This window comes from Lytechinus variegatus, chromosome 1 (assembly GCF_018143015.1).
Source record: "Lytechinus variegatus isolate NC3 chromosome 1, Lvar_3.0, whole genome shotgun sequence".
Classification (NCBI taxonomy): Eukaryota; Metazoa; Echinodermata; class Echinoidea; order Temnopleuroida; family Toxopneustidae; genus Lytechinus; species Lytechinus variegatus.
The window spans coordinates 39,163,939-39,183,902 of NC_054740.1; the positions used below are offsets into that span (position 1 = coordinate 39,163,939).

Consider the following 19,964-nt stretch of genomic DNA (forward strand, 5'->3'; position numbering starts at 1 on the left):
AAATTTCTACAAATATTTTGTATAGGGATGAAAGTCAAGATAGTCACACTCATCTCGTTTTGGAAAAAAAGAGAAAACCAAACCACAGGAAGTACGTTTCGTTGCGAGTAGGATTCGAACCTACGCGGGAAGATCCCATTTGATTTCAAGTCAAACGCCTTAACCACTCGGCCATCGCAACCTCTTACTGATTGGAACAAAGTAAAAATACAATAAATCTATTCGGATTCATTCAACCAACCAACCAACCAGAGATCTTACCTCTTTAAAACCAATAGACCAGTACTGACAACACAGAAACGTTGAAAAAGCTAACAACACGCTATAACTGGGCTTGTTTCTTAAAACTTGTGAAGCCACAAACTTGTTATAATAACAAATTTGCGATAACAGTTTAAAGCTAAGGAAATCCTTCGATTTGATTGGTTAATAGTAAACTTGTTATAGAAATCGGGAATTTGTTATCATAGTAAGTCTTTATGAAACTGAACCCAGGTCCTGTTACAACTGGCCCTATTGCAACCGGTAAGGTGGCAACGATGCCCAATGTCATCACAATTCATTACTTAAACATTAAAATAAATGTCTTCATTTCACAATCCGAGAGACGTAACTGGGCTTACTGTTATAGCGCTCTGTTAGGCTAACAACGTTTCTGTGCGGTTGGCCCTCATTACTAGCATATTCAGAATTTTTTAATTTTTTATTCTTTGCAAACCGACATTTTGCTGGAGGACTACCGAACATATCAACAAATTATCTTACAAAATGTTCAACCAAAAATCAATAAAAATTGTTTTGGCATTGATAAAAGTGAAAAATACACTGGCCTGAAGAAATTGCAAAATTAAAAGTAACAAATCGATCTTTTTTACACTTGGATTACCCACAAAATAAGAGATGACCATTACAAGACAGGTTTTTTTTTTCTCGTTGTGGGTAGGATTCGAACGTCCGCGAGCAGATCACATTTGATTTTTAGTCAAACGCCCTTATACCACTCGGCTATCGATCTCAAGTTGTTCTGCTTACTAAAAGTTAACTTCGAATCAATTATACCAAATTCTTGGCCTGCCCATGATGCGTTCAAAGTTACATAAGATCTGTTGATTAAGTGAAATCGTTCTTGTTCACACTTGGATAACCCACAAAATACGATATAATCAATACAAAAGAGGAAAAAGAGTTGATATGGCCGAGTGGTTATCTCGTTTCTTTTATGTTTTACTTCCAATTCGTTATAGATAGCATTAAGTAGGTTGCGATGGCCGAGTGGTTAAGGCGTTTGACTAGAAATCAAATGGGATCTTCCCGCGTAGGTTCGAATCCTACTCGCAACGAAATATACTTCCTGTGGTTTTTTTCTCTCTCCTTTTTTCAATACGAAATGAGTGTCCCTATCTTGACTTTCACACCATAGACAAAATATTTTAATTTACAGAGAAATACAATGAAAATTATCAAGGCATACTGCGGCCTTGTTAAAGGGGAAGTTCACCCTGAAGAAAACTTTGTTGTAAAAATAGCAGAAAAAATAGTAAAAAATATTGGTGAAGGTTTGAGTAAAATCCGTTAAAGAGTAAGAAAGTTATTAGAGTTCAAAATTTTGGATTTGTGACGTCATAAACGAGCAGCTGCCCCATGTGTTATGTAATATAAAATGTATGAATTTCAAATTTTGTATATGGTTCCTGATGACTTAATTCTGTTTTCTTTTCATGATCGGGTGTGAAATGATTTGTCTATTGATATACAAAAGTTACAGTGAAAACCATTTTCAATTTTCTCAGAAAATGACATTTCATTGATTTTTTAACATTCGCTATGTAGGAATGCTGCTCGCATATGACGTCACAAATCAAATAATTGAAATTCTAATAACTTTTTAATTATTTGATGAATTTTTCTCAAACCTTCAGCAATATTTTTATTATTTTTGCTGCTATTTATACAATAAACTTTTTGTCAGGGTGAACTTCCCCTTTAAGTAATTTTCAGTCTTAAAACACATTTCATGAAAATGATCTTTTAGACATTGACGAATATTTGAATCGAGCATCATGATTGTGACACAGGTCACTGCTAAATTTAACTATCTTGTGGCCATGACGGCTAATTACCGTGCTTTTGATTTGCAAAGGTCACGTGACTAAATCACCAGATTTTATAGAACTGTGAAGTTTGAATGCATCATGGACAAGCCAAGAACTTGCTAGAATTGATTCGAAGTTAACTTTTCATAATCAGACCAGAAATATCAACTTGCGACGGCCGAGTGGTTAAGGCGTTTGACTAGAAATCAAATGGGATCTTCCCGCGCAGGATTTGAACCTGATGTCACGTGATGTTTTTGCAAAGTCGTAAACGCGGTAATTAGTCACCATGGCCACAGAAGGTTTAATTGAGCTGGAACAGAGTAACACCTGCGTCAAAATCATGATCCTCAATTCAAATATTCGTGAATATATAAAACATAATTTTCATGAAATGTTTTAAGATTGCAAGTTATTCAACAAGGTATGTAACTTGATAATTTCGATGAGAGCGTCATTTCTCTGTAAGTTCAAAATAAGTATTTTAAGCGTAACATTTCTACGAATATATTGTATAGTGATGAAAGTCAAGATTGTCACACTCATCTCGTTTTGGAAATAAAAAGAAAACCAAACCACAGGAAGTATATTTCCTTCCGAGTAGGATTCGATTTGGAAGAATAGATTCGAAGTTACTCTTTCATAATCAGACCAGAAATATGAAGTTGCGATGGCCGAGTTGTTAAGGCAATTGACTAGAAATCAAATGGGATATTTCCGCGTAGGAAACGTGGTAATTAGTCATCATGACCACAAAAGATTTAATTGAGCAGGAACAGAGTAACACCTGCGTCAAAGTCATGATCCTCAATTCAATATTTTAAAGATTATTTTGATGAAATGTCTTGAGATTGCAAGACATTCAACAAGGTAATGCAACTTGATAATATTGATGAGAGCATTTTTTCTCCGTAAACTCAAGATAAGTATTTTTAGCACAAAATTTCTACAAATATTTTGTATAGGGATGAAAGTCAAGATAGTCACACTCATCTCGTTTTGGAAAAAAAAGAGAAAACCAAACCACAGGAAGTACGTTTCGTTGCGAGTAGGATTCGAACCTACGCGGGAAGATCCCATTTGATTTCAAGTCAAACGCCTTAACCACTCGGCCATCGCAACCTCTTACTGATTGGAACAAAGTAAAAATACAATAAATCTATTCGGATTCATTCAACCAACCAACCAACCAGAGATCTTACCTCTTTAAAACCAATAGACCAGTACTGACAACACAGAAACGTTGAAAAAGCTAACAACACGCTATAACTGGGCTTGTTTCTTAAAACTTGTGAAGCCACAAACTTGTTATAATAACAAATTTGCGATAACAGTTTAAAGCTAAGGAAATCCTTCGATTTGATTGGTTAATAGTAAACTTGTTATAGAAATCGGGAATTTGTTATCATAGTAAGTCTTTATGAAACTGAACCCAGGTCCTGTTACAACTGGCCCTATTGCAACCGGTAAGGTGGCAACGATGCCCAATGTCATCACAATTCATTACTTAAACATTAAAATAAATGTCTTCATTTCACAATCCGAGAGACGTAACTGGGCTTACTGTTATAGCGCTCTGTTAGGCTAACAACGTTTCTGTGCGGTTGGCCCTCATTACTAGCATATTCAGAATTTTTTAATTTTTTATTCTTTGCAAACCGACATTTTGCTGGAGGACTACGGAACATATCAACAAATTATCTTACAAAATGTTCAACCAAAAATCAATAAAAATTGTTTTGGCATTGATAAAAGTGAAAAATACACTGGCCTGAAGAAATTGCAAAATTAAAAGTAACAAATCGATCTTTTTTACACTTGGATTACCCACAAAATAAGAGATGACCATTACAAGACAGTTTTTTTTTCTCGTTGTGGGTAGGATTCGAACGTCCGCGAGCAGATCACATTTGATTTCTAGTCAAACGCCCTTATACCACTCGGCTATCTCAAGTTGTTCTGCTTACTAAAAGTTAACTTCGAATCAATTATACCAAATTCTTGGCCTGCCCATGATGCGTTCAAAGTTACATAAGATCTGTTGATTAAGTGAAATCGTTCTTGTTCACACTTGGATAACCCACAAAATACGATATAACTAATACAAAAGAGGAAAAAGAGTTGATATGGCCGAGTGGTTATCTCGTTTCTTTTAAGTTTTACTTCCAATTCGTTATAGATAGCATTAAGTAGGTTGCGATGGCCGAGTGGTTAAGGCGTTTGACTAGAAATCAAATGGGATCTTCCCGCGTAGGTTCGAATCCTACTCGCAACGAAATATACTTCCTGTGGTTTTTTTTCTCTCTCCTTTTTTCAATACGAAATGAGTGTCACTATCTTGACTTTCACACCATAGACAAAATATTTTAATTTACAGAGAAATACAATGAAAATTATCAAAGCATACTGCGGCCTTGTTAAGTAACTTTCAGTCTTAAAACACATTTCATGAAAATGATCTTTGAGACATTGACGAATATTTGAATCGAGCATCATGATTGTGACACAGGTCACTGCTAAATTTAACTATCCTGTGGTCATGACGGCGAATTACCGTGCTTTTGATTTGCAAAGGTCACGTGACAAAATCACCAGATTTTATAGAACTTTGAATGCATCATGGACAAGCCAAGAATTTGGTAGAATTGATTCGAAGTGAACTTTTCATAATCAGACAAGAAATATGAAGTTGCGATGGCCGAGTGGTTAAGGCAATTGATTAGAAATCAAATGGGATCTTTCTGCGTAGGATTTGAACCTGATGTCACTTGATGTTTGCAAAATCGTACACGCGGTAATTAGTCATCATGAACACAGCAGGAACAGAGTAACACCTGCGTCAAAATCATGATCCTCAATTCACTATTTTAAAGATCATTTTTATGAAATGTTTTAAGATTGCAAGATATTTAACAAGGTAATGTAACTTGATAATTTTGATGAGAGCGTTATTTCTCCGTAAACTCAAGATAAGTATTTTTAGCACAAAATTTCTACAAAAGTGTAGAGCGTTGTGGCCCAGTGGATTAGTCTTCGGACTTTGAAACAGAGGGTCGTGGGATCGATCCTCAGCAATGGCGTAATTTCCTTCAGCAAGAAACTATAGGAGCGCCTTGAGCACCTAACAAGGTGGATATGTGGGCAATATAAATACCCTATATTATTATCATTATTATTGTATAGGGATGATCGTCAAGATAGTCACACTCATCTCGTTTTGGTAAAAAAGAGAAAACCAAAACCACAGGAAGCATGTTCCGTTGCGTGTAGGATTCGAACCTACGCGGGAAGATCCCTTTGGATTTCTAGTCAAATGCCTTAACCACTCGGCCATTGCAACTTGCTTTTTCTTGTTTGATTATTAAAAGTTAACTTCGAATCAATTCTACAAAGTTCTTGGCTTATCCATGATGCATTCAAACTTCAAAGTTCTCTCAGATCTTTCTCAAATCAAAAGCACGGTATCCGTCACGAACACAGAATATTTATTTTTAGCATTGACCTGTGTCGCAATCATGATGCTCAATCAAATATTCGTCAATATTCAAAAGATCATTCTCATGAAATATGTTTTAAGATAGAAAGTTACTTAACAAGGCAGTGTGCCTTGATAATTTTCATTGTATTTCTTTGTAAAGTCAGATATTTTGTTTAGGATGTGAAAGTCAAGATAATGACACTTATCTCGTATTGAAAAAAAGAGAAAAAAATATACAGGAAGTATATTTCGTTGCGAGTAGGATTCGAACCTACGCGGGAAGATCCCATTTGATTTCGAGTCAAACGCCTTAACCACTCGGCCATCGCAACTCCATGATAACTCTCGAAATAAACCCGATTCTGACAAAACTTAATTTTGATCCATTTTAATCCAGTATCCACTTATGTCTTAGCCTATTGTGTCACAATGTACACACCGGGTGGGTGTGTCATAAAGCTGTTCGTAAGATACGAATGACTTTACGTACGACTGGTGACCCCTTCTTGTGCAAGAGGATACATCCCTATGTCTCTCATTTAAGACATAAGAACATGTTCCAGTCGTTTGTAAAGTTGTGCGTACCTTTACAAGCAGCTTTATGAAACATCCCCGGTAATTGGAATCCCGAACCACACCTAACAACCTGTGTGTTGTGTATGGCTCATTTAGTTTAAATGGAAAAGGTATGTGAGTTTTCCAGGATTCGTAATTTCGCGGGAACCTTGAGTAGCTCGGACCTGATTCCAGCAACTATGGATAGGTGAGATTTCTAGGGTTGCATATCCAACAGATCTTTGCTTTTGCGGGTGAGTGTGTTTAGGATCAGACGAATAGTTTAATGGGTCATTTTTTGTGTAAAAGTGATTTGTGTGGTTGATTGCGGTAAGGAGAAAATCAAGGTTCGTTAAAATGTGCCATTTTCGGTTCTTGGAATTGTATGAAGTTATACTGAGAATTTTAACGAGTATTTTATCGAGAAGTGTCACTTGGATTTGAGTGAGAGAGTACTCTCGTCAGATAGCTTTCCCGGATCTCGAAATAGACCTTCCTGATTTTGTCTGAATCTTGAGTGTTAGGGTGTGTGTATATGCCACAGACACATATAGGTAAATGTTTCAGGGTAAGTAATTAGGGCACTAGCTTTAGCAATCACCTCGGAGACACTATCTACAACGCAAGTAATCTTTTGTCAAAATCCCTTCATAAAAAAGCAGCCGAAAATCGGTGAATCGGTCCTGGACTATGGACAATGAACATAATTTGCAATTTCTCGTCCGGTCCGAATCTAGAGACGATGTGCTGTCCCCGGCCGGTCCACTAACTTTCGACAATGACTTCTAATCTGTCCATTGTGATTTGACAGGCATTTTCAATAGATTATCAACGTTCAAGAGAGCGTCTGCGAAGAGAATGCAAAAAGTCATCGCAATTCGAGGCAATTCAAGCTCTGGTAAAAGCAACCTCCGATCTCACCCCACCAAGCACCATTGTTCTACAAGAACTGTATAAGTTACAATAATTATTTATTTAAATTATGTACATTTATCGAGCAGTTAGCTGCTCTGCTCATTACATTTCCTTACATAGTCCAATGAGTCCTCTAAAATATAATCTGAGGTTTTATTTTTGAATTATTTGTAAAAAATCTATAATTATCTTAATATGATCTTATGTCTTGAAATATTTTTCACTTATTATGTTATGTTTATTATATCATGTACACTGTGAAACGGAAATCAATCAATAAAATGATATGAAATTGTTTGTTATTTTCCTGTGGTATTTTTTTTTCATTTTAGTAATAGCCGATCTATTTTCGGACATAGTAGAGTCAGTAGGGCCTACTCATATCTGACACCGTGAACGACGCATTCAAATTTGTATGAAATGTGTCGCTTTAGTGGTGAGATTCGCTTTACGACGTCATCGGTATGATGTGTGGTCGAGTTCTAATTTGGCAACCAGTCATTTCCCCCAACTGCGTTAAATATTTAGTATAGTCATGGCTGTGGTAATGGCTGTCGTCTTGAAATCCAATTTATTCCTGCCAATATAAAATAATAAACATTATTCAAGCATACATTTCTTAAAACATGCATGATAATGTTTTATGGTAAAATTATGCAATCGTCAATATGTAAGATGCCTCATATTTTAAAGATATTCATCTTGACGAGCCTTTAAAAGAAATTTGTAAATTATTTGTCCAACCAAAGCGTAATAATCAATTTTACACACATTCCTTGTATATATAGATTGGTTTTACAAATAGACTACAAAAGGAAATGACTTGTCATGGAGATTTCCTCGGCTGGCATTCAAAATTTACAATCCGACTCGGTGTAAGACATTCTCACCTTAAGACATCACCTTCACGTCTGCAGACCTGGGGCGAACCCGCACTTGGCTTCCCACCCCCGCCTCTCCTAAATCTTGTCTTCCCCAGAAGTCAAACAGAAACCCTCCCTGTCTTTTCCCGTCGTTGCTGAAGGCTGGAGGAGTTACGGTGGCTGGCTGCTGGATGAAGGTGTCACACATAGTAATGAGGGGGGATGTCAGCTTAATGCATTTTATGTCGAACATCGCGGCGTTGTTTCACCAAATAGTAGAGGAGGAGGGGGCGGGATCGCAATCTACTTCTTCATGGTAAACGCCAATCTTTAAGACATTTGTGAGCATGCAATGTAAGCGAAACCAATTAAGAATGCGATATGTATGTTGATAGATCTATATCAATTAAAGTAAAAGCAAACAAAATATGAAACCAACCAAAAAGAATGATATGAAATGCTATAATTTAAACGGAATGAATAGGAGATGGTCACTCTTTTAGTGAATAATAAAAAAGTTATACTTGTGTAAATAGCGCTTAGCATACATGATCTTAATGCAGCATAATTTCACTGGCTTTAGCAGTGCAGGGCCCCGTCTTACAAAGGTTTGCGATTGATCCGATCAACCACAACTATGGACAGCCAGCAACGTCAACAACGAAAATTCATCTTTGATCATAATGTTTTCTAGATAATATCCATAAGGTGAAACGACATTTTCTCCTACGACAATTGCTCCGGTGTTAATTTCGTCTAAGATGTATACGGTTAGGGTTGCAATACGGTTTATGTTAGGTTTGGGGGTAGGGTTAAACATAGGGTGAGGTTGGTCGTTCGATGTGGAATTTAGAGCTGAGCAATTGTCGCCGGAGCAAATGCCTTGGAATCATCTATACATGCATCGTTTGTTGACAATTCAGTGTGCTCCTCTTTGTTTTCAAAAGGACATTGTGCAAATATCCTGTAGAAAAAAAATGACATCGATGGATTTCCATACATTATTTTGAGGTTGATCGGATCAATTGCAACTCTTTGTAAGATGGAGCACAGCTCTTTTGCGCACTTTGATTGAATGAATGACTTCCATTCATCTCACCTGGGTTGATGACAGCACAATGTGGATTTTATTTATTTCCGTTCAACACAATTTTCAAAATATGATGAAAGTAACAATACATGTTCAATATAATAAACACAGTTCAATGACATTTCATAACAAATAATGAAGATTAAAAAAAACCCCAAATGAGTTGCAATTATTTTATCTATAAAAAGAATGTGGAGATGAACGGAGGGACTTGCCAAGAAAAACAAAGCTTGTATGTAAGGCAAGTCCCTAACCTATTTTCAATACTAATTATAAACAAACTATTTACAAAACTATATAAAAAAAATGGAGACGGACACTGAAGACGAGCTCAACACAAGTAGTCTACAAAATATCAAAATTGAGCGAATAAGGGACAACAAATATAAGAGAAAGTTCAAACAATAATATTAACAATGATAAAAATAATAATGATAAATAAAAAAAATACTTACAAAATCATAATAGGGAGGGAAAAGGTGGCAAAGGAAAGAAAGAGGAACATAAGAGAGGTGCAAATAAAAACTAAAAATGAAAAGAGGAACATGGCAGGTGCACAGGTCGTAGTGCATTGTAGCATGTTGTAGTGTCATTTTTAGAATGTTTTTGCTGAAGGAAATTACGCCGTACCTGGAATTCGAACCCACCACCCCCTGTTTCAAAGTCTGAAGATTAATCCACTAGGCCAAAGAAGAAGATCGAATATGAAGGGGGCAGCAGAGACTGAAGCCGGGATTTTGAATTCGGGTTTGATTTGGAATTTGGTCTTGAATTGTGGTTGAACTATGAAGCCGATTGCGAAACACATCTCTGTCTGTACATGTTGATGGAAATTATATTATCAGATCACTTGGCCCTCAAATAGTCCAAAACTCTGTGGTAGTAAAATAAGCATCAAGATACAAAATCTAGATAGAATGTTAAGCATTCTGGTAAGGTAGTAATATGATATGATTGAAATATCCGATAACCCAGCTTTTAGATTGGAATTGGAAACAGAATCAGGTCCCTTCCATTACAACTGTAAGACGTAGGAAACATGAGACTTCAGAACATGAATTAGAATGTAAAGAATTTTCTTTTTTACAAGCTAAAAATGTGCCGGATAGTAGAAAAAATGCAAACAAGTTAAATCATTCTAAACCCAGCGCAGTAAGCGCTCACTATGTAATAAGATGCGACGTGATTTTTAGATAATGAATCGAATTTTCATTAAATATGACATTTCTAAGAAGCAAAATTATTTTCTTTGAAGTTCGGCATAATGATAGAAGTAATAAAATCATATAGTATTGCTTCTCATCAAGCCCTGTGTTGGGAGTAAAGTCCAAATTGGATTCACTTCACAGGTGGTGATGAAGTCATTACGATTTGGAATTGATTTTGCTTTTATTCCCACAGGGAGTCACAAACTTGACTGACTTTGGATTTTAGAGGTCCTATCGCATTTCTGAACTCCGGTTGCTAAGATTTTATTGGTTGGAATGTTCATATCAAATGTTATTGCAATTTATTTGAAATTCGGATCGCAACGAATCGCATAGTGCGCGGCGGGCTTATAGGAGAATGCGATCCAAGCAGGTGTTCTTCACTATACCCTTGCACCCATTTTTTATCAATCTTCTAATTATCTCCGGTATATTTCGAACCTCGCCCACTCAGTTTAGGACAGTCAGAACAAAATTGACTCCTGTCCGATCAAAAGCTGTATCGCCATTTAGAACATTTAGAATGTCATACCGACGGTTTTCTCTGATATAACTATAACTTGGCTATGAGGATGTCCTTAAAAATGAATTTCTCTATCTCCGTGATATGGCCAAAAGATGTTCAGTTGGACAATAAATGACATCTTGGCCCCGTCGTACAAAGAGTTGCGATTAAACCGATCAATCGAAACCATGGAAAGCCAGCAATGTCAATATCTACTATGCATGCTATTATTTTCTTACTATACATTTATCGTTTTCTTGAAAATTCAGTGTGCTCCTTTTTATTCTTCAAGGACATTGTTCAAATATCTTGTAGAAAATAATTATGACAATGATGGATTTCCATAAAATTGAGGATGATCGGGTCATTTGTAACTCTTTTGTAAGACGATACCCAGGGAAATATCATCATATTCATCATAAAGAAATTGACTCTATGCAAAACTCTTCCTTGGCAACCACGGCAACTGGCGATACCACCATCATGATCACCATGATCACCGTTTTCCCATCGGCTTTATACAAAAAGAATCTACTTCGAAAAGTGACAATGCCCTTTCGGTATGAGATCGACCATTCATCATCACCGCAATTAATGCTGATAACAAAGGTTTTGTTGCTGCCACTCCTCACTCTTTAAGAGCCACAGTCAAACAGGCGAAAGCTATTCCAGATCGACCAGAACATTAAAGTTATTCCCATTGACATACAATCTATCGATTTTTAGTTGGTTTTGTTGGTTTAGCTGGAGTATAATTATATCTGATCAACCCGTGATCTTATGAAGATATGAATGCATTACTAGGGCCGTCTGCTTTAAAGAGTTGCTATAGAGACTAAGATGTGTTCGTTTAAAAAAAGAAATTGTTTGATTTGAGTCTGCAGTGTCGGATCTAGGAAGGGGGGGGGGTAGGTGGTTAGCCATCCTTGTGCTCCCTACAAAAAGGGGAGAGGGTAGGGGATCTATGGGAGAGGGTTAAGGAGTGACGCAGTGCGTCGCAGCTTCGTAAAAGTGAAGAACCAAAAATCCTTCACCTGGGAGTAACGACATGTTTGGCTTGCCATTTATTTTTTCACTGAAGCCCCAAAACATCCTTCATGCTTGGCTTATCAAATATTCGGGACAAAAGCCAACTGGTCAACCCCCTCCCCTTTGCCTAAAAGCTAGATCTACTACTGGTCTGTGGTAAGATTAATTCTTTGATTATACTTGATGCACTGAGCGCTATAGAATTAAGTGGCATCTGAAGCTTAAGTCAGGAATAATCGAAAAGGGAGGTATATAAGTCCAGCTATTGGCATTATTAAAAAAAATGTAAATTTGAATGCACGTTAAGGGACATAGAATGTATAAGGTTCGTAAATAGCTCCAATTTGCGCCTTTAATCGGTAAGTGTGAATTGTGAGCACATGCCTCAGTGATGACATATACCCCCGGAAATGCACATGAGAAAAGCATCATGTGAACGGAACGAAGATTGAAGATATGAGTTGAAAAGTAGACCCGTAAGGTAATACCGCAGTCACATCGGCTCGCCCAGCTCCAGACCGAAAACAGCTATTACGTTATAACCAAAGACACACCATCCGTTGATTTGGACCAAGTTTCGTCGGTGTGACTGCAGCTGAACGGCGGACATGAGTGACGTGTCGTTGAAAGATGATGGCGCTTATTGCCCGACGCATATCGTCTCAGGGGGAGATTTAAAAAACACATATGTAAAGCGGCTTAAGGAAGGTATGGGACAGTTACCATGATTATTTCTGGATGGATAAGAAATGGAGAAGAGTGGTTTATGTGGAAGAGGAGATGCATATGAGATAATAAAGAAAATCAGAAGAAGAAATATTGCCAAGAACATGGAGAGTTGGTTCTGCCAACATTATTTTTCCTAACCATGGCGGTAACTAAAAGCTCCACGTTGAACGCGAATTTTACCGCATCTTTAAATACAATGAGATAGGTTAGTGATAAAAACAACTATAACAACATAATGAGTCGATGGACAGTGTTAAAGGGAGAGGGAGAGAGAGGGGGGGGGGGGAAGACGTCTCTTGGATTTAGCCGCGGGCTGGTAGAAATCCGATACAAAATCTTTCCATAATCATATTTAACCTTTTTATGATTATCACTTTCTGTACGGATTCTTGTTAGTAAATTGGAAATATTTCTTTGATGTAGTTCAAAACCTAACCGGTTCTATCTTTTTCAAAAATCTATGTTTCTTTCATTTCACTTCAAAAGTCGAGGCTTGTGTCGAGAAGTAAAGGCTGTAATATGTTAGTGTACAATGCTGTAGCATATACTTATTTTTCGCTTTTGATTTAAAGTTTAGATAGGTGTGGTATTTGTGGTGTGATATGGCTTTTACGACCACGGGTAGACGACAACCAGAAATAGATGAAAAAACGTTTAGTGATTGACGCAGCTATAAATGTAGAGGCCGGAGGCGATATTTTAATAGCAAACAGAATGGACGGTGGGATAAATAAACATCGGAACTGGATATCAAAATCTTTAGGGGGTACGAATTGCAGGGGGGGGGGGAGCAAAAAGTTGATCGAACATGAGGGAACTTAACCCGTTACATATACCACGGTGTTCTTTATATGAAAAGGCTACAGTAGTAAACAGATTAACACTTGAAATAACAAATTTGCCAGTTGGAACCCCACAATAAGGGGCGGTGCCCCCTTGGCGTGATGCCTCCGCCCTATGTTTTTATTTTAAGAAATGGGGTAGAGGTGGGGGGAGAGGGGAGAGAGAAAGAGAGAGAAAGGCAAATAAACGAAAAACCAGTCTATAAAAAATATAAATGTCTGGACCCATAATCCTATAACATAATCTAAAAAAAAATGACATGACGTTTAGGTAACATTGCCCCCCCCCCCTCAAAATGCCCTGACTCCGATCTTCTACACAATACACACATGCCCCTAAATCTATCTTTTTGCTGGCCTGGTAAATAATACATTTATAATGAGAAATATGAAGAAGATAAGGTAAAATATGGGATTGAGAGAAGGAAATGAAAAATTAAAATTATGGAATTTAGAGAGACAACCGAAGAGAGCAGATGAGAGACGCGTTTGCGGCGTGTGTGGGTGAGGGAGTAGGTGTATGTGTATGAGTGAGGGGGGATATCAGTGAGTGAGAGAGTGTGCGTAATCAAAGGTGAGTGTGTGTTAGGGTGTGGGGGTGTTTGTATGTGTGTGAGAAACAGAGAGAGAGAGAGAGGGGATGTGTACGAGTGGGTGTGTCTTTTCAGAGATATGCATAAGAGGAATAACAAAAAATGGGAAAACAATTGAAAGTTAGAGAGGGGGTGGATTGAGGGAGATGACAGCTAGCAGGGGTCAACGTCTTTTCAAAATCCCCGATCGCCCGCTCCCGTCGGTTTGTGATTGACGCCTCTGCCATGCCGTGGGCAGTTCAACCTTTGTGATTACTGCGCCATCCATTACACGACTTAATGCAAATAAACCATAAAACAAGACAGGACGCTTAAACATACAAAGATTGTTTTTAGCTTTTTACTGTACTACTTCTATTTCTACTCCGACCGCTGCTGCTGCTGCTTCTACAACTACTACTACCATTACTACTATTACTATTACTACTACTACTACTACTACTACTACTACTACTACTACTACTACTACTACTACTACTACCACTACTACCACTACTACTACTACTACTACTACTACTACTACTACTACTACTACTACTACTACTACAACTACTACTACTACTACTACTACTACTACTACTACTACTACTTCTACTACTACTACTTCTACTACCACTACTGCTACTTCTACAACTTCTTCGACGACTACTACTGCTGCTGCTACTTTTACTACTACTACTACTACTACTACTACTACTACTACTACTACTACTACTACTACTACTACTACTACTACTACTGCTACTACTACTACTACTACTACTACTACCACTACTGCTACTTCTACAACTTCTTCGACGACTACTACTGCTGCTGCTACTTTTACTACTACTACTACTACTACTACTACTACTACTACTACTACTACTACTACTACTACTACTACTACTACTACTACTACTACAACTACTGCTACTACTTTTAATACAGGTTCTACAATCTCTGTCCCGTGGACAAACTGCACATAAAACTACTAATATCACTGATAAGAGATGTGTACAAAATGTTGCCGGTACTGATGATAATAAATGAAGAATATGATAATAATGATGATAATCACGACAATATTAGATAACAATAATGACGATAATAATAATTTTGACGATGATAATGATGCACTCTAAAACATGAAGTGCTAATCTAGCTCTTAAAGAGCGTTCATAGTGACTGCACTTCGGACTGCTGATTTTTCCAATTTTAAATTTGATAGAGAAATATCAGCACTCCGAAATGCAGTCAATATCCGTCCTTTCAAACGGTAAAAAAATCGTACTTCGAATGATGATTTCAGTGAAAAATAAGACTAATGACGAATATTTAACACGTGTGAAACCAAACTAAAACATGATTAGAATCACGAACGCTAATCACATCATTCACAATGATGATTCAAGTGAAGATTCATGTCTGAAAAGGCCATATGTAAGCTAAATTAGGACTTCATTTTTTAGAGTGTGATGATGATAATGATACTATACTACTACTACTACTATAATGACGATGATAATGATACTAATGATAATAATAAAAACAATAAGAATAATGATTATAGTAATATAAGTAATAATATTGATGATGATGACGAAAACGAATGATACTGATAATCATAATACAAAAATGACCATTATTATTACCATACATGAACTAATAAACCTCACACTGTTCAACCCATTTGGAGAACTTCCCCCAAAACTTTAGAAATGGGAAATTTATCTGAATTTCAGACTTCTCTAGGTTGTTTGTTATCAGCATTTTCTTCAGTCGGTCGACTTTATGCACGGAGGATCGAATTATGTGGCAACCCTTAATTTCCTCTTGAAAATAAGAAGGTCTGAAATAAAGGTAGATTCCCTATTTCTATATGTGAGGAATTTCTCCAAACGGATTAAATACCATAGTACATGTATGTTATGGTATATATGATAAAACCGATAATACTGTTTTTTTTAATGTGTTTGAACATTGGTTGTGTAAGTGCCTTGCGTACAATGAATCCGTTTCTATATACAATAATAGTTGTAAATGCAGATATTGATGTAAAATATGATCATCCCCTCTGTGACGTTTTTAGGATCTATTATGTAGAAACTTCCTTTGAACTTTAAGAGATCGAGGTATATTTTACAAGTACAAAATACTACTTGAGGTATCATTCCCAGGCAGGTTTTTATGAATGGAATGAGCACCACGTGTGTGGACATTTCGGATCCATGCAATTTGAAATTAGTGATATTTGCTTTCCATGATAGTTTTTTTTATATTTATGTATTTATTGGTATAAAATCAATCTCAAATCAATCAAAATATTTAAGCCTAGGTCACATAGCCCGGCCGGTGTCCGGCATCGGTGGAGCTCGGTGGATTTTTGAGGTGTCGCCGAGCTCCCCTCATCGGTGGCATAGCTCGGTGACGTGACCGGGCTCCGTCCGGAAATCTACAGGCGACCGACCAAACACCGGCCGATGACCGTCCGGAGTCTGTCTCAAAAGTGGAGATTTTTTTCGGCCGATGTGGCAGCAACTACCGGCCGATGTCCGGCCGATGGTCGGCCGGACATCGGGGGGTATACGGCCGGTACCCGAGCAGGTTAAAGGACACCGTGCGATCACCGGCCGGGTTGTTAACGGGCTTCGAACACTGCCCGGCCGATGTTCGGCCGGTGTACCTCGGACTTGGGGGGCCGATGGTCAGCTATTCCATACCTGTATATATATGTCCACCCTACCTGGAATGGTCAGTTCATCACTATGGCTGCACCGAGAAGACTACGAATGGCGTTGTTAGAACACGAGCTAGCTCAGGCGAGGTTCCAGTACAACTTGGTCCTGGCAGCACTGCTCGAAGAAGCCGAGAGGGAGCGACAGAGGGCCGGCAGAAGAATAAGACGTTGGTGGGTGCGCGAGTGGATCCTACGCAGACCTCGTTTCGGCCAGTATGAGACGCTCATGAGGGAACTCGAGGCCGAGCACGCTGCCGACTTCAAATCCTACCTCCGCATGGTGCCACAGATGTTCTATGAGTTGCTTGACCGAGTTGGCCCCCGCATTGCCAAGACCACAACGTAAGTTTACACTTTATGAACCTACTGTCAAATTGTGCTGAAATGTCTTCCATCCATATTTATTCTAGTTTGATTTTATTCATATTTCACCCTCTTCTGTTGCAGGCATCGAACCCCCTTGGATCCTGGGCTGAAGCTGGCGATCACCTTGAGGTTCTTGGCGACCGGAAGCAGCTATCATGATCTGGCGTTCGCGTTTCGTGTCCCACACAACACCATCTCTCTGTTCGTCCCCGAGGTCTGTCAGGCCATCTACGACGAATACGAGGACGAGATGTGGGCCACTCCCCAGACAGAAGATGAGTGGCGCCCGGTAGCCGAGGGATTCGGAGACAGATGGAACTTTCCCCACTGTTGTGGCGCGATCGATGGGAAACATGTCGCCATCAAGAAGCCCCCCAAGAGCGGCTCACTTTACTACAACTACAAAGGCTTCTTTTCCATCGTCATGCTTGCAGTGGTAAACTCTGACTACAAGTTCATCTGGGCGGATGTGGGGTCACCAGGGTCGTATTCCGACGCCGGCATCTTTAACCGGTCGCGACTGGAGCCAGGTCTGCGTGAGGGAACGATCGGACTACCCCAGCCGGATCCCCTACCAAATGACGACCAGGACACACCCTACTACATGGTCGGAGACGACGCCTTCCCCCTACGGCCATACATGATGAAGCCTTACCCTCATCGGCACCTGAAACGGGACGAGCGGATCTACAACTACCGGTGTTCCAGGGCACGCCGTGTGGTTGAAAACGCGTTTGGTATATTCGCCAATCGCTTCAGATGTCTGCTAACAACCCTGGGATTGAGACCGTCGAAAGTTACCAAGATCGTCAAGGCCTGCATGACCCTTCACAACCTCATGAGGACTCGTTACCCCAACCTTCAGAATGCTGACCTCGACCGGGAAGATGAGCAGGGACAGATCATCGCGGGTGCATGGCGAGACCAAGCCGTGCTCGAAGATGTGCAAGCAGCAGGGCACGGGCCAAGATTGACCCGACCAGGCAAAGAACTGCGCGCATACCTCAAGAATTACTTTTGCAGTCCTGCCGGGAGTGTGCCATGGCAAGATGTGGCAATAAACCAGCAGTAACTTGTGTCTAATATTGTTACAGTATACCAGATGCAGCCACAGACATTCCATTATTCTTCTCAGGACTTAACGCATTTTTGATGTGTTATACTTTCCATTATTCAGTATGTTGTTTGCAAATAAATCTGTTATTGGGTAATCTTAAAACATTGCCTTTACTCTTTTTAATTTGAACACTAGTAATAAATGCCAAAAGAAATCAAACCTGTTTGAAAGAATAAATCAATATTAAAATACACCAGTATGAATAAGATGAGATGTGTGTAAATAATACAACAGCAACACATTCATTGTGATTGAATTATTTTTAATCAAAGAATAATCGTCATTGTATCTTTTCTTTCACCTTTAAAAACTAACCTTTCATAAAGAAAAACACTTGTATCAACCAATATGATTAGCTTTGTAATTTTGTAATAGGCTTCAAATGATTGCCCATTAATATGTTTTCACCTTTTAAAAAGTATGTGTTTTTTCATAATGAGGAAGGATCTCCATTGTTTACATATCAGATAAAGTCTTACGAAATATTAATTTTTACTTGAGTACTGTTTAACTTTTGATCTATGCAACTTTGTTAAAATTAACCAATTTTTATGGTGTGTTCTATAAAACCTTCTAAATGACATTTTCTTTCCTTCTAAATTAACTTTGTTTTACCTTTTGAGTTCTCAGTTTATTGCTCTAAGATGTTAAAAGATAAAAACAATAAAGACAACGACAGAACTTTAGTTTTCATACCTTGGATGTTACCACATACACAATAAATATGGCAATAAACATAAACTGGCACAGGACACCGGCCGATACTCGGTCGTACACCGGCCGATGCGTATTCCGATGTGGTAAGGATGGGGCTGCGATGAGGGAGCTCGGTGAGAGCCCGTCGAATTTTTAACTCCGAAGTTAAATTTCGCCGAGCTGCCACCGATGCGGTTTTTAGCCCCAAACGCCGGCCGGTGACCACGGGAGTCCGGCCGGTGTCCGGCTAAAATCGCATCGCTGGCTCATCGGAACCTCATCGGCCGGGCTATGTGACCTAGGCATTACAAGTGATCCATAATTGGAAATAATCATATACATGTACAAAATTATACAAAAAAGGGGGATGGTTGTGGCAGAATAAAAGAAGCCTTACAAAATAGCATTGTTCAGGCATGAAGGACATCAAGTCATACAGTAAAATTTATAATCAAGGGTAGGGGATAAACATACAAGTACATGTTACATTCTACTATGATCGAAAGATGGTCCTATAAAATTACAAGGGGGTTCAAATCTCAAAACGCCATTTCTTAATATGAGTAGACAGTTTGTGATTCTTCTTTGCTAAAAAAATATTCTATTTCTTTCTGTTTCTTAACAAAGGATTTAAATTTAACAATAATAGGGAGACTATTATTGAATTTGCAGATATAAATATGATATTTCAATAACAAAAATAAATATGTAACAAACCTATCAGTACAAATCCCAAATACTTTTTCTAAATTGGTTACATTGAATGTAACATTACCTTTCTGGATTAGCTTTCCATGATAGTTAAAACCACAACTTTAGAACAGAGTTTCAAGCCCAATTTTATACTGTCTCCGGTCGTTACACTTTTGCATACACAATAATAGTTGTAAATGCAGATATCGATGAGTTGATGTCAATATGATCATCCCCCTCTGTGAAGTTTTTAGGATCTATTTTGTAGAAACTTCCCGTGAAGTTATACAAAATACTACTTGAGTTATCATTTCCAGGCAGTTATGAATTGAATGAGCGCCACATGTATACAGTTCGGATCCATGTTTTTTTAGATTAGTGATATTGGCTTCCCATAGTTAAAACCGCAACTTTAAAACAATGTTTCAAACCCGATTTTATACTGTCCTCGGCCGTTACACTTTTGCATTTTA

At 38.3% G+C, this 19,964-nt stretch overlaps 1 protein-coding gene and 6 non-coding genes across 7 annotated transcripts; 3 read left to right on the forward strand and 4 right to left on the reverse strand.

Moving 5' to 3' along the window:
* Nucleotides 1-99: 99 nt before the first annotated feature.
* TRNAS-UGA lies at nt 100-181 on the reverse strand. The gene has a single exon. It is a non-coding gene; the product is annotated as a tRNA-Ser (tRNA).
* A 1,077-nt stretch (nt 182-1,258) lies between these two features.
* On the forward strand, nt 1,259-1,340 carry TRNAS-AGA. Its single transcript has one exon. It is a non-coding gene; the product is annotated as a tRNA-Ser (tRNA).
* A 1,793-nt stretch (nt 1,341-3,133) lies between these two features.
* Nucleotides 3,134-3,215, reverse strand: TRNAS-UGA. The gene has a single exon. It is a non-coding gene; the product is annotated as a tRNA-Ser (tRNA).
* Nucleotides 3,216-4,286: 1,071 nt separating this feature from the next.
* Nucleotides 4,287-4,368, forward strand: TRNAS-AGA. The gene has a single exon. It is a non-coding gene; the product is annotated as a tRNA-Ser (tRNA).
* A 983-nt stretch (nt 4,369-5,351) lies between these two features.
* On the reverse strand, nt 5,352-5,433 carry TRNAS-AGA. The gene has a single exon. It is a non-coding gene; the product is annotated as a tRNA-Ser (tRNA).
* A 388-nt stretch (nt 5,434-5,821) lies between these two features.
* TRNAS-CGA lies at nt 5,822-5,903 on the reverse strand. Its single transcript has one exon. It is a non-coding gene; the product is annotated as a tRNA-Ser (tRNA).
* Nucleotides 5,904-16,212: 10,309 nt separating this feature from the next.
* Nucleotides 16,213-19,104, forward strand: LOC121413676 (putative nuclease HARBI1). The gene is made up of 2 exons (XM_041606599.1): nt 16,213-16,961; nt 17,067-19,104. Exons 1-2 carry the CDS (start codon nt 16,549-16,551, stop codon nt 18,055-18,057), a joined length of 1,404 nt encoding a protein of 467 aa, XP_041462533.1. The 5' UTR covers nt 16,213-16,548; the 3' UTR covers nt 18,058-19,104.
* Nucleotides 19,105-19,964: the final 860 nt, after the last annotated feature.